The following is a 26,228-nucleotide window of genomic DNA, read 5'->3' as shown; positions in this document are numbered from 1 at the left end:
GTTTTCTCAATTATTTTATATTAAAAATACTAATAAATAAAACATCATCAAAACGTTAGAGAGTTAATGAGGAGTGAGGAAAATGATTCAATTTGTAAAGTAAGTGAACAAAATAGAAAATTTAAAAGTTAGTGTGAGAAAAATAGGAGAGAGAATATATTTTAGTGAGGAATGATGTAATTTTCATTAACTAAAAATGATATACAATTAATCATTTTTCTCCGAAGAGCATCCTTTTGTGCTGAAGGCCCGAAAAGTTAGAATAGCAAGGGCCCAAATTGCGAATAGTCGTGCAACTCACATCCTTTGGAAATTGGAAGGCACGTGGGGAAAAAGCCGGATGGTGGACTCCATCGGCGGTCCCAACTCCCAATGTCAAAACTCCAGAGCAGTTGGTTGGTTCAATTTAATCAAAACAACTCTTCGCTCTAATTTCCTTTTCAATTTATATAAAAAAAATAAACAAAGAAGAGGGGAGTTTCAACGAAAATCAAAGTCTTTCTGCAGGTTGATTTACTGATTGTTCATCACTAATTTTAGTTCCCCTTATCTGATTTTCCCTTTTTCGTTGATTTCTTTTTTTTAATTTCCTTTTTTTGTTGGTCAAAGATTTTGTAACGGATCGCTATGGCAATTGCTTCGGAAGAAACCACCCGCATATGCAATCACTGGTACTTATTAGTATCTTTTATGATACTTTTTTAGAATTAATTTTGATTCGTTGGATTTCTGTGCTATTTTTCATGTATTTCCGATCCAGGTTTTGTTTATTTATGCTTTTATCAGATGAGATTTTCGTTTGTTTGAACTTAACTTGGCGAATTGGAGGAATTCTTGTTTCTTGGTTTGTTTAGAGTCTTTGTAGTAGTAGATTGGTCAATGCAAAAAGAAAGTATTGGTAATTTAAGTTGGTCAATTTAAGTCGAGAAGGGAGTGTATTTAGTTGAATTACCCTCTGGTTTTGGCTTTGATTAGGACCTAAAATTCTGTTTGTTTGATGATTTTTCTGTTGTATTTGGTTCATGTGATCGCAACATTTGTCTTTGTCCCTAGTTGAAAAGTCATTGAACTATGAAATATTGGCTGTGAGTATAGGGTATTTTGAACCTTTCTACATACTTGTTGATTCTTTTTTGGTGCTGTGCTAGTCTGCGTTTACAATACTTTATAATCCACTTTGAATCCTGAGCTTAGCTCAGTTGGTTCATGTAGCTATCCGTAGTAGGTAATATCTAGGAAGTTTGAGGTTCACATTCAGCATCAACAACCCGGTTCCAGGCTATGCCTTCATTGTTCTAATAAATAACAACCTTTGTATTCCATTTGATGGGAAAAGTGTGCTTAGCATTTGCATATTGTTGAAAAGAAGCTCTACGCTTCCACATTTTCTTTTTTATCATGAAGTTATTTCATACGGATGCTGTAGGATGCTCTTATGTTTCCTTAGGAAGGTGAAATATGAGTTGTGTCAAAGTTACCAAGGTTCACCTATTGCCTTATCTTTCTGCTATATAGAAATAAATAATTTTAGTGATCTAACTGAGTTGGAATAACCAGATATATTAATTAGTCACTAATTTGTCTAACATTCATTTATTTAGGTTTTACTATATTTTAAAATTCCCATACAGAAGAGTATTTAACAAGTACTTTTCCTTCTTAATTGTTCAGTGACAGAGCCATACCTTCTTCTAACATCGATTTGCATTATGCTCATTGCTCCCGTAATCTAGAAAAATGTAAAATATGTGGTGATATGATTCCAAAAAAGCATACTGAGGAACATTTCTTCAACACCCATGCTCCGGTAGGTCTTTTCTTTTCTTTTGAAAGGATTCAATTCTCTATGTACAAGTGCATATCTAAAAATATATCATGATGCATGTCTTAACATTTGTGATGCTATTGACCGTGTATCTGTGCAAGCAGGTGGCCTGTTCTCTGTGCAGTGAGACAATGGAACGTGAAATTCTAGCTGTTCATAAAGGGGAAAATTGCCCCCAGAGGATTGTTACATGTGAGTTTTGTGAATTTCCATTGCCCGCCATTGATCTTGCTGAGCATCAGGTACTTATTCTGAATCTGTTTTCGAATGGAAGGATTCTGGTACTTGTAGCTGAGAACTTATTACAATGTTGCTTGTTGCCTTGTGATTTCAGGAAGTATGTGGGAACCGGACAGAGCTGTGTCATCTTTGTAACAGATACATTAGACTGAGAGAAAGATATAACCATGAAAGTAGGTGTAATGGTATTGCAGAAAACAATGTGGGATCTTCCAGGTATATATACTATAATATAATTCTGATTGGATTCCTATCAAAAAAAAAATTCTGATTGGATTGTTAGGTTAGATATTTAATCAGTTTGTGTTTTTTTCCACACATCTTTCTCTCATCTAAGCTTGTTATCGATGCCCTATGATTTGAAGTTGTACTTTTGTCTTCTTAGTATCTAGCAACCAAGATTTGGTACCTTGCATGCTCTAGCTTAGCATTTTGTACCAATTTGAATTTCTTTCTGGAATTGAGAGCTTCTAGTTCCAAATGTGGATTTATGTTAAAAAGTATTTATTTCAGTCCAGAATCTACCCCTGATATGCAATCAATTATTTCAAAAGTGAAGTGAGTATTGTATGATTTCCACTACATACCATCAGTCACAAGGACCCCCTGTAACTCTGGAAAGATGGCACAGTTTATCTAATCTTTGTGTCACCTTACTGTATATGGAGCGTACCTCTATTTCAGCAAAGACTACCAGTTAAAGCCTGAATTGATGTATGTTGTGCTGCTAGATTGATTGTAATGAGTATGCTTTGCTTGTGTGTAATTTATCTGAAAGCCACATCAGAATTCGGCTCTTTGTTTTCTGCCCTTACTCAAGAGAACTGCAGCTATTGTTATTAGTTTTAATCAATGTATTTGGCACTGTTTAGGGATGTGAGGGCAACTGAACGGGAAGAAGGTGGTCCAAGAAGGCAGCGACCGGAGCGACAAGATTATTCTAGGAGACGAATTCTATTCACAATTGCAATAACTGGCATTGCTGTTCTATTAGGATCACATTTTTTCCAGAAGAAGACAGATAACAATCAGGTACATTAGTTTCTTTGATGTAAATCAGTTTAGAGAGCTACACATTCCATTTCAGATTGTGATAATGTACTGCATTTTATTCGAAGTTATAGCACAATAATACTAATTATGCTTATGTATCGAAAATATTCGGAAAACCCTTTGCTTTTTTTTTCTTTTCAAATCTAATATGAATGTCGTATTGGTGATATTTGAACCTTGTGACGTAATTGGCATGATCCTGAAGATAATATGCACCAATCAGCTGTTCCACTTCTGCCTGAATGTGCTGAAAGTTCTGTCTTAAATATAAATTTGCATGATACATGCACCGGTTTAATGATTACACTTATGGGTCGGGTCGGGTCAGTTTATGATTTTTTTCCGTTTTTAATTCAAGTTCATCCCATGGATTTGTTTCACGGATTAGTAAGGCTTAATTCACAAATTCGTCTTCCAAGTATATCTATTTTCTCTGTAAATTTTGTCTCATTTTTTACCCCGAATGTATGTCTTCTTATTTTATATCCTGGAACAATTCGGACTTATTAACTCAGTGTCATGTAGTATCTGAGTTTGGTTTTGTTCTAGTCACTTGTTAGGTGTGTCCCCAATGGGTAAACGGGAATAATTTTGAGGCTCAAAATGAGATGTAAATTAAGAAAATGTATATATTTAGAGGGTTAACTTGTGAATTAAACCATTAGCAAAATATTTGAAAATATTTCTAATTTATCATAATGTTAATGTATTTTATAATTAAATTATATAAAAGTAATAATTAAATAGTAATTCATTTAGGGATGAAGTGAGATGAATTTGTGTTGAGTTAAAATATCTGAATCTAATGAGTTTTGATCTGATTTGATTTTATAAAGGTATTTTTTAAAATAAAAAAATTTAGGATTTGGGCACAACAAAATGAATTATATAAAATATAATTTTGGGTATGATATGACTGGATTTAAGGTGAACTCGTATATAAATTATTAAATTAGTCCCATGTATATGCAATATATTAACCTTGTAGGGATTCCCCTCTTTTCCTGTTCCCCTTTTCTTCTCGTTAAGCGGCAGCTGATTAGATAGTCTTAGGGGCTGTTTGTTTGTCTCTTAATGGAATTATTTAGCGTTGAATGTTGAACCGTTCAACATTCAGCGCGTTTGTTTCGCACTTCTGAATGATTCAGTGTTGACTGATTCAACAAAACAATGATGAATGATTCAACACAGAAGTACATTCTGAATGATTCAGAGTCATTATCAAACAACATGTCACATTCAGAGTTAATTCATACAGAGCCTCTGAATCATTCAGCGTTTAATCATTCTGAAGTAAACAAACAGCCCTTTAGGTTGTTTTTTTTCTTCTCGTTAAACGGCAACAGTATGTTATTCGAAGAGATATTTTTGTTAATTATTACATTTATATATGATTAGAAAACCCACCTTTTAACTTAGTGATTACAAAATTCCCTATAGGTAATTGATCTAGTTTTGTTTTTGAGTTGGTAAAAGTTGAGAAGTAAAAACTAAAAACTCATATTTCATTGGAGAAATCAGTCAGTGTTTTCGATGATCCAATTCCCCTCGGCCATGTTTTTCATTCGTCTTCTTTTCTTTTTGTAAGGTACGATTCCATTAAAATATGATCATACACATGAAATATTAATAGAGGATTCGTTAAAAAAAAAATTAACCTAAACAGAGGAAAAGAATATCCGTACTAACATCAGGACAAACAAAATACATCAACGACAAAAAATGAACGACGGTAGTATCCAATTTGGAGAAGCTACACAATATGTAACTTCCAGACTCTCCTCTCTGGCACTTTTAACCATTGTATCAGCCACGTTATTACCCTCCCGTCGAATATGTTGAATAACAACGCTCTAATCACGACACCTAAACTCATCCAAGTGCCATTTAAGAAAGTGATTCCCCTTGATGTTATCCTTTAACACGGTAATCGCTTTCAAGCTATCCAATTCAAGTTTCACATTTCGGCAACCGGTCTCCCAAGCGTAGAATAAAGCATAATTAGCCCCCTCAAAACTCGGCATCCAGAACCGAACAAATACCAAGAAATTTAGAAAACCCAAAGCACCATTCACCAACCTCATTTCTAGCGACCCCTCCACATTTGGCGTATCGGTTCGATGCACAACAAGACCCATCTGAGTTTAATTTAATCCACTACTGTCTTGGAGGATTCCAACGCATAACACCCGGACTTGTGTTAGCTTCCCTCAACTACACGACGCTATGTTCCTCCGCCACGTGGGACGATAACACAATCAAATTCTTGTTGCGATCTACTACAGAACCTCGCCCAACCGTCCCATTATTGAAAATAAAAGTATTTCTATCAAGCCATAAATTCCCAAGTATATAAGCAAAAACTAGGTCACATTGCTCCATGCATCGCCCAAACATGTTTGATCCAGACAAATTTACGTTAATCCACGCATGCAAATCTAAACTCAAAAACAATCTCATCTGCGACGATAGCACCATAGCAGAACAAACATTCATTACCGGTGGACAGCCTGAGTGCTCAACATCTTCGAAGCACCACACACTGGACAACTACGAACTGTACTAAAATGGCGCTGGCATCGTTCTGCATCCGTCATCAGTTTTTGGTGACACAACAACCAAAGGAAAGCTTTGAGACGAGGCAAACCTCGAAACCTATGCACAGATGCCCACATCGGGTTGAGTTTTGATCCATAGACCCGAACCGCAACATATAAGCAGACTTAAGCGTAAACGATCTGTTCCAGGTTCCTCGACACCCAATCAAATCCCTTGAAAGTCTCGAATCTGGTTCCTTGACAATAGCGATTCTCAGCAAAATGTCTTGAGGTGAGAGATGTTCAAAATGGTTCCATTTCCAATCCCCCGTATTGTTAACCATAGCCGCTATTGAGATAAGGCCAACCGTCGATAAGTTCCGGCTTAACAAAATTGACTAAAGGGTCGACGCCATCAAGCTACACAACATGCCAAAAGTCAATCTCTATTCCTGAATCAATAGACCATATTAGGTTCGACGGAACATCACACCAAATGATGCTTAGCCCTCTCCATAACCGAGAACAATTAGAATTGCGCAGTATTGAGGCACTCCATCGTCACATTTATATTTAGCACGGAGAAAACGAACCCAAAGTGTATCGGTATTCACAAGTAAACGAAACACAATTTTCATAAGACATCATTTACCACACTAATATTACGGAATCCCAACCCTCTAGCCAAAACTGGCTTGCAAACTTCCACCCATTTAACCAAATGCACACCCCCACGATCCGTCAACAAGCCCTAGACAAAACGACGAATCAAACGCTCAATAGCCATACAAGTTTTCTTAGGCAACACTGATGTTTGTAATGTATATGTGAGAATCGCTGAAAGGACTGATTTAGCAGGAACTATTCTTCCCACAAAGGAGAGACATTTCACTTTCCAACCACTAAGCTTACGTTCCACCATCTGGACTAAGTATTGATAAGAAGCCGCAGTAACCCGTCGGTGGAGAACCGGGACCCCAAGATATTTACCAAGATTAGAAACTTCCATAAAACCAAACCCCGTGCTGATCTGAGTCCTCACGTCACGCGGAACATTTTTCAAAAAAACATAGTCGTCTTAGCCACACTGATTTTATGCCGTGAAGATTGACAAAATTCATCCAAAACCGACTTAATAGTGTGGAGTTGATTCATAGAGACTTCCGCAAATAAAATCATGTCATCGACAAATAATAAATGAGAGATTTTTGGACTACGCGAATAAGTTTTAAAAGGTTTCCAATCACTCGCTACCGTAGCTGCCCTTATAATTCGAGAGAGGCATTCCATGCATAAAACAAAGATGTACGACGATAAAGGTTTGCCTTGCCAAATACCTCTGGAAGGAGTAAATGCCTCTTTCGTATCTCCATTTCACATAATACGAGAGGACATCGTTGTAATACATTACATAATTAAACTCTTCATCGAATCCGGGACACCAACAGCATCGAAAGTATTTTGAATAAAGTCTCACTCCAACATGTCATAAAATGAATAATCTCCTACGTATTATAATGTTATCCGTGATAGAAAGACCGGCCATAAAACTAGATTGATTGGCCGAAACCCAATTCGACAAGAAAGGTTTCAGCCGATTAACAAACACTTTGGATATGGTTTTATAGATGACATTGCATTAAGCCTATGGGTCGAAACTAATTCATCGAATCAGGCATTGGCACTTTAGGGAGAAGCACAAAAAGCATTTGGTTAATATTCTTCGGGATCACTCTAGAATCAAACACTTGATTCACGAATGCACAAACAAAACCACCCACAATCTGCCAATTTTGTTGGTAAGACCCAACGTTTATTTCGTCAACCTCTGGGGTTTTAGTCGCCCCCATGCCGAACATGGCTCGATGAATTTCTTCATTAGTGATCGAAACTCGAAGAGTATGCCCACAAATGATGTTGTGCACATTGAGTTAACCACACATCAATCAAGTCTTTGATATATAGTGTAACACTCATAACACATATATATCTATAAATACAGTGTCACATTATTCTTTATAAAAAATGTAACACTCTTAATACGTATACGTACTCAAATACGAGTTAAAGATGTCACACTGACCTTTTATAGCATTTCCTACTAAAAAAACCCATAAAATTATGTTTTTGAATGTTTCTTTCAAAAACATCAAATTTACTTTAATCACTAAAATATTTAATCAAGTAAAAATTAAAAAGAAATATTTTATCATTCATCTCAAACCTGATTTTTAGGCAGTAATGTAGTCATTTGATACTGTTTCATATAACGTTTAAAACTGTCTAAAATTTGCATACTATAAAATCCATAGCGATAACATTTAAAACATAACTTAGTAGACTACTATTCATGCATCTACCCTTTATTATACTTAGTAGTGTCCATTTTTAGTCTGTATATTTAATAGTTTACGGTATACTATCATATCATAGTAGCATAATACTCATACAATATACATGCTAACTAGAAAAGTCAAATCATTAGAAAATAACATATTGATATTGGAGAGCTTATACGATCTTCAAAAGTGATGTCCAACCACACTCCTTAATCTGATCTGTCTCCTTCTACCTACGCGTGAAACAATTACACGCTAAGTTCCACTTAGTTAGGCGTATAAACTAAGGTAAGACATTTTAAATTATGAAAATATCATAAATAGCGAGAGTGCTACTACCATCATATAAAAATATATAAATTTGATAATTCAAACATTTTTCCTTTAATGAAATTGAACCTGAAAAATCATTCCTTAGCACATGTATAAGCATAAAGTGTCAAATATGAATACTCGGTAAAGAATAGTTTTCTTTTGACTCATATCACATATATAAACACTTTATTACATAAAAGGCATATCATGTAAAAAATCATCATCTCACAATTTTATAAAAATCATGGTAATCAATATATGTCACAATATGTAACACCCCCAACTCGTACCCGACCCGGAGACAAATATGAGGTGTGACAATAACTTTTCAAAACATTTACTTTTACAAAATAATGAAAATTTCCAATTTTTATTAAATAAAACTGCATAATTGAAACAATTTCAACCAAATAGTTACAAAACTGATTAGAGCTATACAATTCAAATATTTTATTTACATGCCAACTACATTCCATATAACAGAATACATATTATCAAATACTTTTCTGATCTGATCTATAGAAATGAGAAGCTGACCTCACTTGCCTATCCATGTTCCTCTTCTTGCTTCACAGAACCTACGTGTGAAACACTCACACGCTAAGTCTATGACTTAGTGAGGCATTTAAACTTATAATGGAAATTCTAAATACTTAACAATGCATGAACATTTCATATAATCAAATGTAAACATACACATAACTCGTCATTTCCATCATTAACCTCATTTCATTATTAATATTATTATCATTCATATCTTTTAGTCATATACTCTTGTACCTAACATTCTTAACCATCATATGACTCATTTAACTAACCAATACACACAACATCATATAATTCTTGTAATACTTTTCACATCACAAAGCATATACATCACATACAGTGTATTATTGTTATCTCTTAATGGCCCATGTATACTTATGAGAACTAAAGATATGTGAGTACATTACGGTTGTGCACATATGCTATCACCACATCTCGTATAAATTCCCACTAGGGGCACATAGAATTTGTCCCGAAGGACCACATAGATGTCTCGAAGGACCACATAGAAATCTCCTTAAGGACCACATACATATTCCAATGGACCAACTAGGTGTACCAAAGTACCACATATATGTTCCAAAGGATTACATATATGTCCCGAATGACCATATAGAACCCTCGACTCTTGGCATGCCAACTATACCCCTAGCTCTCATTTCACATAACATGGGCATTATCATTATGTTGGTCACACATTCACACATTCATATTGCATAGACATATAATCTCATAGATCATTTTCACATAGCTTATATTATACTTTCATGTAATCACACATATTATTATCACATAGCTCATAGTCACATTGCTTATCTCGTAAGCATGTATTCACATACTTTATAATCGCATAGCTTATACCACTCCGCACATAGTCACATAGGTCAACATTATTTAACTTATTTTACTTTTCATATAATCACATAGTTTATATCATAGTCACATAACATGTATTCACACAGATCATATAACATATACAATAACATATAACACATATACTCATATCAAACACATGTTTATATTCATGAGTTCATGCATTCTAATATAGAAAATAGACTCGTCGCAAGTATTATTTCTATTAAACATCATATACCAACTAGTATGCACTCACTTGGACCTCACTAGCCAATTCTAACACTTATGACTCTTGTACATTCTTATAGGTTCAAATCTTCTTGAGCTTGTCTTTGATCGATATCAACACGAATATACAACTTATATAAATATCGGAGTTTGAATTTCTTATAACCAGTCAATATAACGTAAGTTATACAAATTATTAAATTAATAATTTCCATATAAGTAGTATCGGTACCCTAAGGTACAATACCGATACTTCTACCCTATGGTATCGATATTATACTTTAGTATCGATACCCAATTTCGATTCTGGAATTCATCTTCAAATTGGTACTGATACTTGCTCAATGGTATTGATACTACTCCTTTGGTATCGATACTCCTTGAACAATTTATCAACTTTTGCCTTATGGTATCGATACTTATTCAACCAGTATCGATACCCATAGCCCAAATATCACTCATTTTTCTCTTTGAAGTATCGGTATTGAATGAACAGTACTAATACCCCTTGCCCAAAATTTATTTATTTTACCCAAAAATTTACCAAACTTACTTAAATCTTCTACTATAATCTTCTTTTAACCCTTTAGGCTTAACTGCACCTATTCAAATCAACTTAGATCACTTTAATTCATCCTAATATCCAATATCCCACATACACACTTGAATTCACTAATCATGCCAATTAATCAACATATTCCAAATTCAGTTCTAACATTTTGAATTTCTTATTTCAGTTCATGACAAGTCAAATTCATCTTGAAAATCCATTTACTCCTTACTTTTCAATAATTCACTCAAAAACGCATTTTACTTAATCCCTCATAACTTGTTCATCTCTCAGTTTTGCACCAGTATAACCTTTCCTTAAGCTTTCTTAACACTCCAAGAATCAAAATCGACCTTAAAATAAAAGAATTAATCCATAAAAAGCATACTCACTTTATGCAAGAGCTTCACGGTGAAGAGGAGGAAGAAAAAAGAAGATAGAAAATTCCAGACTCCTTATTACTTATCATCCAATTTCCACGTGTTTATAATACTCTCCTCATACATTTTTAATTATTTTCTTATCAAATGACCATTATGCCCTTTATATTTCCAAAATTTGCTATCAAATTCAACATCAAGATTCTCCAATTAAGTCCCTGAACTTTTCACTTTTTCTCAAATTGATCACCAAATTTCAAAAACTTTCATTTTTGTCACTAACTTGGTTTTTGGGATGTTACACAATAATCATTGCATTCTTTTTCCATTCTGAACACATTTTAAAACTTTCATATGTCATTTTTCTTTTGAATACTTTTCAAAACTTTCACATTTATTTTCATAACCCAATGTATATGTAAGAGAATGCAAGGTACGTGAGTCGGACATAATGTGCGCACTAAGCACCAATGGTGCCATCATCATCATGAGAATATTCACTCCAAATGCAATCATATCATTTGCACCAACAGTGCTTCCTTTAATGTACATAAATGTACCAGATCATCGTCATAATTACTCAACTTAATGGCATGCCAAGTATACCTATGACTCTCTATGCAACATATAATTAGCTTTCAGATCATTTCATAATCATTTAACAATTAAACATTTTCAAATCAAAATCATTTTTAATTCATAATTGTAAAAATCGTAACTTGGACAGTTCATACCCTAAACCATTTATAAAGCCTTTATTTAAGCATTATGGAAATATCTCATAATTAACATAAAATCATTCTTTAAAAATAATACAAGGTTGACTTATCGTAAGTCTTTATCGATCAAAATAAGTAAATAAATAAGCTGCACTCACTTGGTAATGCCTCGCTAGTGAACCTTTATTTTCAGCATAAGCCTTTATTTTTGTACTTTTCCTTAGCTTTAAGCTTACTCATCTCACGATCTCGAGTACATTCTACATTAGTATAATTTATCAACATATAAAATTCAAAGCATACGTTAGTATCTACACTAACATAATAGGTGTATATTAACATAAAAATTATTGATTATGCAATTAATGCATATTCGATATAAACTTCATTTCACATTTTTAATACTAACTTTAACACTTTAAAAATACAACTTCAATCCTCTTACTATCCACATTCGTCCACTAATCTCCATATTCATCTCAATTTCACATTATTGACCAATGAAATGAATTCTTTTAGAATTCACCCTACCTTTTCCAATTTATTCGAAATGGTCCCTTTCCATTTTTCTTTAATTAACTTAATTAAAAATTCCAGCATTTAATTCTAACATAATATCTCAACAATTACACAATTTTCACTTAAATTCCCAATTTTCCATATTTGTGATCTGGTCCTCAAACTTTACCAATTTCTCAAAACGGTCCAATTTCACTTTCTAATTTCAAATTCAACATTCTAACATTAAATTCCAACATAGTACGTCAATTATTGAACAATTATACTTTAATCCCTAAATTTCTAAAAATATGCAAATATGTCCCTACACTTTCACAAACATCCAAATTGGTCCAAATCACATTTCAAAGCATGTAGAATCATTCTAATACTATTTCTAAGCTTAGGGAAATTGTTTTCAATATTGTTCCCTAATTCTTTTTCTTCATGGTCAAATATAATAAAGTGTATCTAGCTTGATTTTGAACTTGATTCAAACATGAATTCATCTTCTAAACATCATTCTCATGCAATCTCAAATATTTCCATATCATATTCAATAGAAAATCATTCTTTCCTTCAAACCCTAGCCTTAGCCAAATCCTTGTACATGTATTTCCAATTAATTTTATTCATCACACATGCTTGGAAACAATTCAACGTATACTAAATCAAAAATCCATCCTTAAATCGTTAAAATTCAACTTGTTCTTCATCCACCCTAATAAACCAAACTAATATTCCAATCAAGAAAACCATGAAATATATTTATACCAGATGATAGAGAATTTGATGTAGATTAATTCTCTATTTCACACCTTAGTCCCAAAACCTAACAAAATGGCTTAAAAATGAAAAATAAAATTTTTCTTACCTTGGCTATGAAGGCCACGGTTTGGAGGAGGAAGAAGAGTACATTTCTTGATTTTTTCCATCAAAATATCATGATACACTTGTCTTAAAACTAATTAAAATGAATTAAAAATTCATTTTATGCTAAAAGATCATTTTACCCTTTAAAAATCATGATAATTGCCAAATTACCATGCCACTTGTCCATATCATCATTCAAAGTCAAATATGAACAAAATATTCATTCTTTTCAATTTTTTCCTTATAGTTTTTCTGAATTTACAATCTAGTCACTATAATCCATCAATCTCGGTTTAACGTGGAAAATTAATTTAAATCCAAAAATCCATGTTAAATTTCACCAATTAAAAATATGAAAATGAAATTATTAACATTTTAATTTCCTCCTTCAAAATTTTCTGAATTTTTTTATTTGATCCAATTATTCGATTATTTACCAAACTTTATCGTTTTGTAGCTTTTTATAGAAACTCCGAATAAAAAATATGATTCTCACAAAAAATATCATTTTTGGGAAGAATTATTCCTTTACAGGTTTAAACTTATTTTTGGTAAAATTATTAATTTAGGCCTTGAACTTTTCTAATTTTCTACTTTGACCACTAAACTTTTAAAAATTACATTTTGATCACTTGCCTAAATTTTAGTGTATTACATAGAGTCCCCCTCGCCCAGGTGAATGGAGGGCCATGAAAATCCATATCCGAGAGCCCTTGGGAATACAAAAAATCAGGAAAAGGCCTATTCCCAAACTTATGAACCCAAGCCCCACCGGATCTTTTATCAGCATAAAGGATAACACTAAAATCTCTCCCGACAAGCCAAGGGACATCATTTCCCGGATTAACCCGCGCAAGCTGATTTCAGATATTTTTTCGACATGAACTGTGAGGGCTAGCATAAACTGCAGTGAAATAGAAATGAAGACCTCTACTGCTCTCTTGTACCATCATGCTGATGAACTGATTAGATACATGAAGGATATTAACCACAACTGCATTAGACCACAACAACCAAATTCCACCATAGAAACCATGAGCTTCGACACAGAACGAATGAGGAAACCCAACTTGGTCACCATATTGTTGCAATAGGACCACTAATCCAAGGCTCAATAAGTACCACGACAGTCGACCTATACTCACGAATGAAAGACTTGAAATATCTACGAAAGACAAGGCTAGCCACACCCTGATAGTTCTAACACAAAATCTTATTAGTAAATAAATAAAATCAAGGAAACGAACCTTATAGTTCGGCGTCGAGTCCATCTCCCTCTGAGAGGTCAACTGGATCATTCGATGTCTGGAGGTTCTCATCATCCGAGGATTGAACCATGAGAACCGCCACGTCAAGAGGCTTGGGCAAACTCCATTTTACTTCAACATTCTCCAAGACTATGCAAATGTGCTTAGCTAACTCAGAAGCTGTCATTTTGGATTTAATGTGAGGGGGTTATCGACCCACTGAACCTCTCTTATTACTATGCACTTGGATTTTACACGTGATAGTCGTTACCCGATGAGCGCCACGACCCACCTTGGTTGAATCATTAGACCCTTGCTCGACAATAGTAACAACTCTATGAACACCAGTTTTGATATTACTAGCTTGTTCTGTCACTTACACCTCCGATGAATCAACAAGAGGGATCACCTCTAAGGTTTTCTTACCTTCTTCTTACCTCTCTTCTCCAGTTTTGATGCTCTATATACATCGTTCTTAGTGGTGAGACCGTCGAGTTTTGTTTTCGCTATGCCATCAAAACAGCAAGGACAACAGTGAATACTGGTGGTGTAGATCGGTTCGAATCGTAAGCCTCCACGAAATCACATCTCGGCCTCTACTCAGTTCACCCGATTGAGAGCAATTTTGTTTTCCCCTAAAACCATTTTGAGAGAAAATGGCTGAAAGTTTTTGTGTGTTTTCTCCAAAAATGACTGCTAGACCTAACACACCCTTTTATACCCAAGTCACCCTAATTATATTAGGGTTTTTATTTTTTCAAATTAATTAAATCTATATTTAATTAATTAGAATTTAATAATCCTTTTATATCCAAGTTACCCTAATCATATTAAGGATTTTATTATTTCAAATTAATTAAATCTATATTTAATTAATTGAAATTAAATATTCGGGATTATTAAAACATATACTTAATTAACTCTAGATATATTTTAGTATCGTACAACAAATTGTACATCTTTGCTCGTTTCAATCCTAGGGTGTGACCCTGTAGGTTCTTGTAACGTTAGCAGTAATTATTAGAACAATTCTAATATTACATACAATGAGTGACATCTAGCAATATATCATTGTCACCTAAGTTACAAGAAAATATAATTCGACATATCATCTTAGTGATTAACTCTTTTATGTATTACATCCTTATGTCCTTTATATCTAGAATAGACACAAGTCTTGGAATAGTCACACTTGTATAGCCCATCTATTATTTCTTGATATCTAGAGTAGACTTTAATTAACGAATAGTTTATGATATCTCATATCAACTTATTCGAGCATGGCCATGCATTTCTAGTCTTACTCAATCAAGTTTCCTGTGATATATTTCCTATTATGTAGGAAGGACAAATCATATCTTAATCATACACACCCACTATATATATTGAGATATATTCAATAACAGTCTTTATAGAGCAACCAGTTACGGAGCTTGTTTAGCTGCATCAAAACATACAACAATATACGTTGGGACAGTATTGATCTCAAGTATGAGGATCATACATATAGTCATCACCATGAGCAATGTTATGACTGTCACATAATAATCCAATACATATGCTCATGGTGGGTCAATCCAATACATTGTTCTCTAACAATATAATCATGTATCAATTTTGACATCTCTATTTCAATGACAACTCGTTGTCATCAATCAATAACATGTTAGTCTTAACGTATTATTATTATCCATGCCCATAATAATAATTGACTAGGGATCTTTTAATAATAACAATTATGTCATTATATGGACTTTATTATCTTCCAGTTTATGTTAAACGCATATATATAACTAAAAATAATAGCAAAAATGACTTTATTCAATAAAATCGGTAAATAAAAGTATTATTACAATCATCATATGATTGGTCTTTGGGCATACTCTAACAATCTTGTATTTAATTAATTTAAATTAAATATTCGAGATTATTAAAACATATACTTAATTAACTCTAGATATATTTTAGTATCGTACAACAAATTGTACATCTTTGCTCGTTTCAATCCTAGGGTGTGACCCTGTAGGTTCTTGTAACGTTAGCAATAATTATTAGAACAATTCTAATATTACATACAATGAGTGACATCTAGCAATATATCATTGTCACCTAAGTTACAAGAAAATATGATTTGACATATCATCTTGGTGATTAACTCTTTTATGTATTACATCCTTATGTCCTTTATATCTATAATAGGCACAAGTCTTGGAATAGTCACACTTGTATAACCCATCTATTGTTTCTTGATATCTAGAGTAGACTTTAATTAGCAAATAGTTTATGATATCTCATATCAACTTATTCGAGCATGGCCATGCATTTATAGTCTTACTCAATCAAGTGGCATGTGATATATTTCCTATTATGTAGGAAAGACAAATCCTATCTTAATCATACACACCCACTACATATATTGAGATATATTCAATAACAGTCTTTATAGAGAAACCAGTTACGGAGCTTGTTTAGTTGCATCAAAACATACAACAATATATGTTGGGATAATATTGATCTTAAGTCTGAGGATCATACGTATAGTCATCACCATGAGCAATGTTATGACTGTCACATAATAATCCAAGACATATGCTCATGGTGGGTAAATCCAATACATTGTTCTCTAACAATAAAATCATGTATCAATTCTGACATCTCTATGTCAATGGAAACTCTATGTCAATGACAACTCGTTGTCATCAATCAATAACATGTTAGTCTTAAGCGTATTATTATTGTCCATATCCATAATAATACTTGACTATGGATCTTTTAATAATAACAATTATGCCATTATATGGACTTTATTATCTTCCAGTTTATGTTAAACACATATATAGAACTGAAAATAATAGTGGCAATGCCTTTATTCAATAAAATCGGTAAATAAAAGTATTATTACAATTATCATATGATTGGTCTTTGGGCATACACTAAAAATCTCCCACTAGTACTAAGACCAATCACTCACATATCTAATACCGAGTGACTCAATGTGACGATCATGCCTCTGTTGTGTAAGAGGTTTCGTTAAGGGATCAACAATATTGTCATCCGTGTGTACTCTATATATTTCCACATCTTCTCGATCAATGATCTCTCGAATGTGATGAAAGCGCCTAAGAATATGTTTGGATCGTTGATGAGATATGGGTTCCTTTGCTTGTGCAATGGCTCCATTATTGTCACAACGGAGTTCTACAACATCTGATATGCTGGGAACAACCCCTAATTCCATTATAAACTTCTTGATCCAAACAGCCTCTTTTGATTCTTCATTAGTTGCAATGTATTCAGCCTCTGTTGTAGAATCAGCTACCGTGTCTTGCTTCTAACTTTTCTAGCTCACAGCACCTCCATTAAGATAAAACACAAAACCCGATTACGATCGTGAGTCATCCTTGTCAGTTTGGAAGCTGGCATCAATATAATCTTTTATACAAAGCTCTTTCTCCCCTCCATAGACAATAAATTTATCCTTAGTTCTTCTTAAGTACTTAAGGATATTTTTAACTGCAACCCAATAATTTTCTCCAAGGTTCGTTTGATACCGACTCGTCATGTTTAAAGCATATGATACATCTTGTCTAGTACATATCATGGCATACATGATAGAACCAATAGCTAAAGCATATGGAATCTTATTCATACGTTCTCTTTCTTGTGGAGTTGAAGGACATATTTCCTTCGAAAGAGAAATGCCATGTCTTATAGGCAAAAATCCTTTATTGGATTCCTCCATACTAAACCTTTTCAGTACTTTGTCTATATGTGTACTTTGACTCAGACCTAGAAGTCTTCTTGATCTATCTTTATATATCTTAACTCCTAAGATATACGTTGCCTCACCCAAATCTTTCATAGAAAAACAACTACCTAACCAAGTCTTAACAGACTGTAAAGTAGGTATATCATTTCCTATGATGAGTATGTCATCTACATACAAGATTAGGAAAGAAACAATGCTCCCACTAGCCTTCTTATAAACACAAGGCTCATCTTCATTTCTGATAAAACCAAACTCTTTGATTGCATCATTGAAACGAAGATTCCAGCTTCGAGAAGCTTGCTTTAGTCCATAAATAGACATCTGTAGCTTACAAACCTTTCCAGTATTTCCAGGAAAGACAAAACCTTCTGGTTGTGTCATATACATATCCTCTTCAAGTTTTCCATTAAGGAAGGTGGTTTTGATGTCCATTTTCCAGATTTCATAATCATGGAATGCAACTATTGCGAGCAAGATCCGGATGGACTTAAACATAGCTACAGGGGAGAATGTTTCATCATAGTCTACACCAAGAACTTGTCGAAAACCTTTAGCGACTAATCACCCCTTGTATGTTTGTACATTACCATCTATGTCGGTTTTCTTCTTGAAAATCCATTTACACCCTATAGGTTTGACCCCTTCAGGTGGTTCAACCAAAGTCCATACTTGGTTTACTGATATGGAATCATCTCAGATCTCATGGCTTCAAGCCATTTCTCAGAGTCTGGGCTAGACACTACCTCTTGATAAGTCATGGGCTCATCTTGATCCATAAGAAGAACATCTCCATGTGTCGTAACGAGAAATCCAAATCTCTCAGGTGCACGATGTTCTCTTGTGGATCTACGCAGTGATTGTGTTTCTAATCTGTTGAATGTTCCTCAACAACTTGTGAAACATGCTCAACTTCAGGTTCATTTATCTGTTGCTCTTGAACTTCTCCAAGTTCAATATTTCTACCCTTCCCTTTCTTTGAGAGAAATTCTCTTTCGAGAAAAACTCTTGTTCGAGCAACAAACACTTTGTTCTCGTTAGGGTTAAAGAAATAATATCCCTTAGTTTCTTTAGGATATCCAACAAATATACACTTATGAGATTTAGGTTCGAGCTTTGTAGACATCTGATGTTTTATATAAGCTTCACAACCCTAAATCTTAATAAAAGACATATTGGGACGTTTCCCAGTCCATATCTCGTATGGTGTCTTTTGAACCGATTTTGATGGAACACGATTTAGTGTGAAAGCGGATGTTTCAAGTACATGTCCCCAAAAAGAAGTCAGAAGATCACTATGACTCATCATCGATCAAACCATGTCTAACAGTGTTCGATTCCTTCTTTTAGAAACTCCATTCCACTGTGGTGTACCAGGTGGTGTAAGCTGTGAGACAATCCCACATTCTTTTAGGAGTTCATCAAACTCTATGCTTAAGTATTCTCCACCTCAATCTGATCGAAGTGCCTTAATACTCTTGCTTAGTTGATTTTGTACTTCATTTTTAAATTCTTTAAACTTTTCAAGGGCTTCAGATTTATGGCGCATAAGATAAATATAGCCATACCGACTGAAGTCATCGGTAAAAGTAATGAAGTAATAGAATCCACCTTTGGCTTGTGTATTCATTGGTCCACATACATCACTATGTATTAACCCCAATAAATCACTTGCTCGCTCACCTTTACTATTAAAAGGAGCTTTAGTCATTTTCCCAACAAGCAAGATTCGCATACATCATATTGTTCGAAAACAAATGAATCTAAGAAATCATCTTTATGGAGTTTTGATATGCATTTCTCACTTATATGGCCTAAACGACAATGCCAAAGATAAGTTTGATTTGAGTCATTTGTTTTTGATCTCTTAGTATTTATGTTATAAATGGTGTTTTCTTGATCCAAAATATAGAGACCATTAACCAATTGTGTCGAACCATAAAAAACACTATCGAGATAAAAAGAACAACAATTATTCTTAATAATAATCTCAAAACCAATCTTGTCCAAACAAGAAATAGAAATAATGTTCTTAGTCAAACTAGGAACATAATAACAATTCTCTAAATTTAAATCAAGTCCACTAGGCAAAGATAAAACATATGTCCCTATAGATAATGCAGCAACTCTTGCTCCATTTCCCACTCGTAGGTCCACGTCTCCTTTAGCCAGATTCCTTCTCTTTTGTATTCCCTGTACAGAAGTACAAATATGAGAACCACAACCGGTATCTAATACCCAAGAAGTAGATGTTGATAAATTAACATCAATAACATAAATACCTGAAACAAACGTTCCATTTGCTTTTTCCTTCTTGACATCTTCAAGGTAAACAGGGCAGTTTCTCTTCCAGTGTCCGGTCTTATCGCAATGGAAACATTTTCCTTCTTTACTAACTCTCCCTTTGGGTTTCAATGTATTTTTCCCTTTTTGTTTGGTCTTACCATTGCCCTTAGACTTTACCACTACCTTTTTCTTTCCTTTTCCTTTGTCCTTGTGGACCATCTGAATGGGCTTAGGTCCAACCTTTTTCATGTTACTTTCAGCAGTTCGTAACATGCCAAGTAACTGTGGCAAAGTCTTGTTAATTTCATTCATGTTGAAATTAAGGACAAATTGGCTAAAGCTATTTGGAAACGATTGCAGGATAACATCGGTAGCCAATTCATCTTTGAGAGGAAATCCCAACTTTTCCAACGTTTGGATTTAACCCATCATCTTGATGACATGAGCTCCTACAGGAGTTCCCTCTGCCATTTTGCATTGAAATAGAGCTTTAGAGGTCTCTTATCTCTCTTGACATGCTTGCCCTTCATATATTTCTTTAGATTTTGAATCATCTCATATGCAACCATTTCCTCATGTTACTTCTGAAGCTCAGGAGTCATGGTGGAAAGCATTAGACATCCAACATCTAACATATCATCCATATGTTTCTTGAATTTGTCTTTGTCAGCTTTTGAAGCATTAGTTGCCGGTTCATCAGGAACAGGTTCCTCAATGACATATTTCTTCCTTTCCTGTTTGAGAACAATTCTCAAATTACGAAATCAGTCAAGGAAATTTATGCCATTAAGTTTATCCTTCTCAAGGAGTGATCGCAGTGATAAAGTGTTGTTTGCCATTAAATCTACAACAATGGAAATATTAAAGTAAGTAAATTTACCGAATTAAAATTTATAAATATGACTTTATTTACAAATTACTCCCACTATTTTATTCAAAATTAAAAACCCTTTTTGTTTTAATTTCGAAAAAATTCAACGAAATTTTTTCTAGTGGGTGAGGATCCATAATACATCAATTTCCTAAATCAACTTTGGCTTTTCTTTTAGGATAGTGATTATTTAGGTAAGTAACACTTGACTAGTTACATCTCATGTAACTCCTCATTTTGGTGAACAACTTTTGTTCAAGTCATCTCATGACTTATCCAAATATTTAACCTCTAGGTTTCTAATCCTATTAGAATAACCTAGCTAAGTTATTACCAATATTTCAACCGGTGAATATCACTTGCTTATTCTTCTCTTTTAACCAAGATAGATTTATGTGTCAATGCTTTGGAAAAACCCACACAATATCGATCAAAGCCTTAACGAGGGTAAATATAGGACGGTTAAGTTAACTTAGATTATTAAGAGGGATTTGCGTAATTATCTCATCATTTTTCATTTTATTATTAGGCCCTTATTGATCTCATCAATATTTATTCTTATTTTATCATTTGATGCATTGCATACATAACAAATATAGCAATAAATAAGATGCAATGGTTATAGCCCAAAACAATGACTAAGGTGGCTCATCCCAAGCCAATGGGAGAACCAAGAACCCTAAAGCCTAAGACTACTCTCTAAGCATCTTCTCGCCATTCTTCTGCTCCTTGTAAATCTTCATAGGTTTACAATTTTAAAAGAAACTCATTTTACATACGAGGGAGTAAGATGAGAAGAGAAATACAAAAGAGATATAGAAAGGCACGACTCGCAGACCGTATTTCAAATTAAACCATTATAAAGTGAACAAGGGCTATAACCATGCATGTCAAACACCATGCAAAACAAACATATCATATATATACACATGTTCTTACGCCTTTGTTAAAAAAAATTTATATGGGCCTTCAATTTGTACTACTGATGAGGGATCAAGGGGCGAAGCCCCTTGCGGCGCTTAGGCTGTCGCGGTACGGCCGATGGGTTTTTTTTGAAAAACAATACTTCTGTTTCCATGGAAAAACTTCACGATTTGATAACAATTATCAACAAAATCGTGCTTTTGGGATTTTCAATCCCGAAGGTTTTCTGCATCGGAACAACCATTGTTCCACTTCCAAACACGATCTACAATCACACTCCCACAGATCATCCAACAACAAATCGATTGAAAAACATATTAAAAAATTAACATATTAATCGTTACGGTTATCGATTCGAACAATGATATCAACATATTTACCGAAATCGATAAAACTAGAACATGCATCTCATACATATCGCATCAACCAAAAATTTAACCCAAATTCATATCGTACAAGTGGCTCTGATGCCACTGTTGGGACCGTCGGCGCACCCCATGGCGCAGCGGAAACAAAACTCGACGGTCTCACCAGTGATCCAAGTACGAAAAACTGAAATCGGGAGGAAGAGATGCAAATACTTACAGCGGGTTCCTTGAAAAACAGCAAGGACAACAGTGAATACTGGTGGTGTAGATCGGTTCGAATCGTAAGCCTCCATGAAATCACGTCTCGGCCTCTACTCAGTTCATCCGATTGAGAGCAATTTTGTTTCCCCCCAAAACCGTTTTGAGAGAAAATGGCTTAAGGTTTTTTATGTGTTTTCTCTAAAAACGGCTGCTAGACCTAACACTTGCGAACCTCTCGCTGAGGTTGTTTACCTCCTTTACGTAACCCCCCAACACTATCTTTTTCCATTTAACCAATACTGACCTTAGAAGTAGTGCTTTTTCCCTTACCATCATCAGCCTCCCGTCCCTCATTGTCAAGAGAAACAAACTGAGACCCCGACCCAGACGTATCTTCAATCTTATCAACATTACGATTCGACCCTCCTCTATGTCGCCTGTCTGCCACAAGCATCCACGGACCAAACAAGTTTGTTTCCGACACATCAACTTTGTTCGCGCATGTATTATTCTTAGAGCGATCAGTGGCTTCTACCTGGTTCTCGTTATCACCTTTGTTCATCTCACAAGCTTCCTTGGTTTGCCCGTAAACCCCACAAACAAAAATTTTGTAAGCCTTCATATTCTATCTTCTGAAGAATTCCATTAATGTGAATACACGAGACTAATGGTTTTGTAAGATCCATAATGCTCACTAAACGAGTGAATTTGTCTCATCTCCCAACATCCGTATTATAATCAATTTTAATCACCCTCCCAATAAAAGACGTTATATGATAAAACAATACCTTGGTTTAATACCGATAGGGTAAGCCTGACAGCCTGACCCAAACAATCACTTGGTTCGGATGTTTCTTTGATGTCGAAAACCCTCTACTCCAAGGCTGCACCGTAAGATAACTACCATATATAGTCCATGGACCTTCAATGAGGATTTTTGTGTAATCCTTGGCATCGGAGAAACGGACAAGGAAGTAGTTATTGTCCAGATCGATAATGTGTAACTCTCCTACCTGCTTCCATAAAGCTTGGACCCGACTCACAAGAGCCTTGTATCGAATCGTACGACCAAGGAGCCTCACTATAATCGTATTACACATGTTCATATCGATTTGATCATGAACTCTATCAGAGAACCGAATGGAAGGTATCACCCCGGACCGATTCGTTATGACGTCTTCAGCCATAACCGTTACTTCATCATTAATGAAACTATGAACCCTAGTATTCTCCCCATGCAAAGCACCCACTCCCGCAAATTTGCTTGCGTAAGAAGCCTTTGCCGCAACAGATTGTTGAGGCGCCCCACGTTCACCCTCTTCCACCAGAGATTATATACCAGATTTTCCAACATCCTTAACCCCATCTTCAATGGCAACCTACTTAGTTATATCCTCCAGCGTTTTGCCCGTAGATACCCCATTACGTCCCTTCTTTTCTTGTCACTCGACCTCCAATTGAGTAGCAGAAGCTGGCCTCTCCCTCGATAGACCCACATGGATATCTGGTACAATCTCCGGAGGTCCCCACCTGGATTTTCGAACTCGTTCAAACTCGACGACACAAGGTGGTTGTCCACGTAAGAGCCCATAAACCCTAATAGTTTTATTGAAGATGTTATTCATTCGTCTTTTTATAGTTATTAAGCATCATGTCATCTAAAGGTGAGCAACAAAAACCGAAAGATCAATTCGAACCGCAGTGTTTGAACTTGTTAAGATTATGAAGTAAAAACACAACCATGAAAATAACTGAACAGTAACAAAATCATTTTATCGTCCGTTGCCAAATTCGACAAGGAAAAACTACTAATGTTATCGATAATGTTCGGAGAAAGAAAGACTCTCTGTCATATACACAATACTCCAATTATTCATATATTTTTACAGTGACAATGAAAACATAAATCTGTTTCAGTTTTTAGTATGTACATTGATCTTTTACAACAACGAATATAATACACACGGATGCAAATGAACATTAATCTACTTCATCTGAACAGACGTATTGTCGGCTCCTTTCTCAAAGGAAACGCCAGAAAAGGACATGTTTTGTCCAATATTCACGCCATGTTGGTCTGTTCGCCGTTGTTTCCGCTGCTCATCGATTGATATCAGTTCAGGTTCTCTTCTATCTGCACCAACGAATCAATGAAGCAAGCCATTCGTCCACCTCCGTGTTCTCATTTAAAAAAAAATTACACTGTCTACAATATCTTTATACAATATTTATAAATACCAGACCATGTTTTCGAGCAGACAGTCTTTCATATGTAATCTTCAAGAGCTCGGTATCAGTTAGTCTTCAGGGAAGAAAGCCACTGGTCCTCGTACATTTTGCTTTCTGCAAATCAAAGAACACAAAAGAAGAGGATTCAGAACAATGCATATGCTTCAGCAAGTTCCATAATGCTTACAGAAGATGGCCATGATCGGAAACTTAAAGCACATGGCTTCCCAACAATTGTCGAACAGAAGACAAGTTATGGTAACTATGGACGAGTTGAAAGGAAATAGACTGCTATGTAACCTAAACATATAAAGAGATGCAACCAATTTGAGAATCAGTTTTAAAAGGGTCGAACAAAGCGATAAAATTACGGTCTTAAGCCAAAGTAAAATGGCTTTTTATCTCAGATTTCAATCATCATGACCTTGCTAATAGGTAGCAAAAAACTTGGAAAACATCATCTTCAATTGAAGATTGGCAAAAGAAAAATACGTTATAAGTCTCTATTCCCAATTAAGTACACTGGGACATATGCAGGGAATGACAAATTACGACAGCAAGGTGTCCACCAGAAGAAATGTCAAACTTTTCACAGTTCAATATCTATAAGAATTTCAATGGAACTTTTCACATTCAACGAGAAATGCTTATAACTAGTTAACGTGAAACCTAGAACATTGTTAGTCTGCAAATACTTCTACTCATGCAACCCTGAACATTTTTCATTACTTCGAACAATTCAAGCAATTCAACTATATCTGTGGACCAGTCCAGAACATAAGGAAATGCATCAAGATTAACGGAGTTGAATATGCTTTAATTCACAAATCCAGAAGCTAAAGTTTGTGTTAAGCAGCTGGTCAATGACTTGTCATATGCCGTGCTGCAGCTTAGTCGTTACTTTGTTCATAAATAACATGCCTAGTGCCAAATAACATTCCAAAGGCTCATGTATGGGAAATAACCCTATATATAGTTTACATAATTCAAATCCAGGTTGTTTCCTATTATGTCAAAGGCTTGCAATCTAAACCTCAGAACCAATCCAGTTATCGACTTGCTAAGCAATAAAGACAATGGAATTGAAAGTCGATACGCATTCTTTACATTAGAATACGAGTGAGAAATGGTTCTTACCAGCTAAATATGAAGTTTTTCTTGGGCAAGAAAACTCCCTGTTTTGTCTGGTTAAGAAAAGCAAGATTGTTAGGCTCTTAAACCCTCCTCAAAAATTTTCTCCTATGATAACTTGGTTGTTAAGATTTTAAGTCCCATGACAAACTTTGGAGAAGAAATACAAATGAATGAAAAAACCAAAACTGTCAATGATTGAGTGAAACAATGGTATAGTAAGAGTGTCCATCATTCAACATCAACT

The 26,228-nt window shown here is 34.7% G+C and overlaps 1 protein-coding gene and 1 long non-coding RNA gene across 2 annotated transcripts; one reads left to right on the top strand and one right to left on the bottom strand.

The window, feature by feature from the left end:
• The first annotated feature begins 412 nt into the window (after positions 1-412).
• Positions 413-3,143, top strand: LOC120146010 (XIAP-associated factor 1-like). The gene is made up of 6 exons (XM_039159678.1): positions 413-507; positions 610-671; positions 1,672-1,807; positions 1,930-2,067; positions 2,160-2,281; positions 2,938-3,143. The coding sequence occupies exons 2-6, from the start codon at positions 628-630 to the stop codon at positions 3,104-3,106; spliced, it is 609 nt and encodes a 202-aa protein (XP_039015609.1). The 5' UTR covers positions 413-507; positions 610-627; the 3' UTR covers positions 3,107-3,143.
• A 7,399-nt stretch (positions 3,144-10,542) lies between these two features.
• On the bottom strand, positions 10,543-25,981 carry LOC120145889. Its single transcript, XR_005518162.1, has 3 exons — positions 25,752-25,981; positions 25,520-25,717; positions 10,543-10,553 (listed from the first exon to the last, which is right to left on the bottom strand). It is a non-coding gene; the product is annotated as an uncharacterized LOC120145889 (long non-coding RNA).
• Positions 25,982-26,228: the final 247 nt, after the last annotated feature.

Source organism: Hibiscus syriacus, unplaced genomic scaffold (genome assembly GCF_006381635.1).
Source record: "Hibiscus syriacus cultivar Baekdansim isolate YM2019G1 unplaced genomic scaffold, ASM638163v2 tig00110895_pilon, whole genome shotgun sequence".
In the NCBI taxonomy this organism is placed as follows: Eukaryota; Viridiplantae; Streptophyta; class Magnoliopsida; order Malvales; family Malvaceae; genus Hibiscus; species Hibiscus syriacus.
The sequence above is the reverse complement of the archived record's forward strand: the minus strand, read 5'-3'. Positions and strand labels throughout refer to the sequence as shown.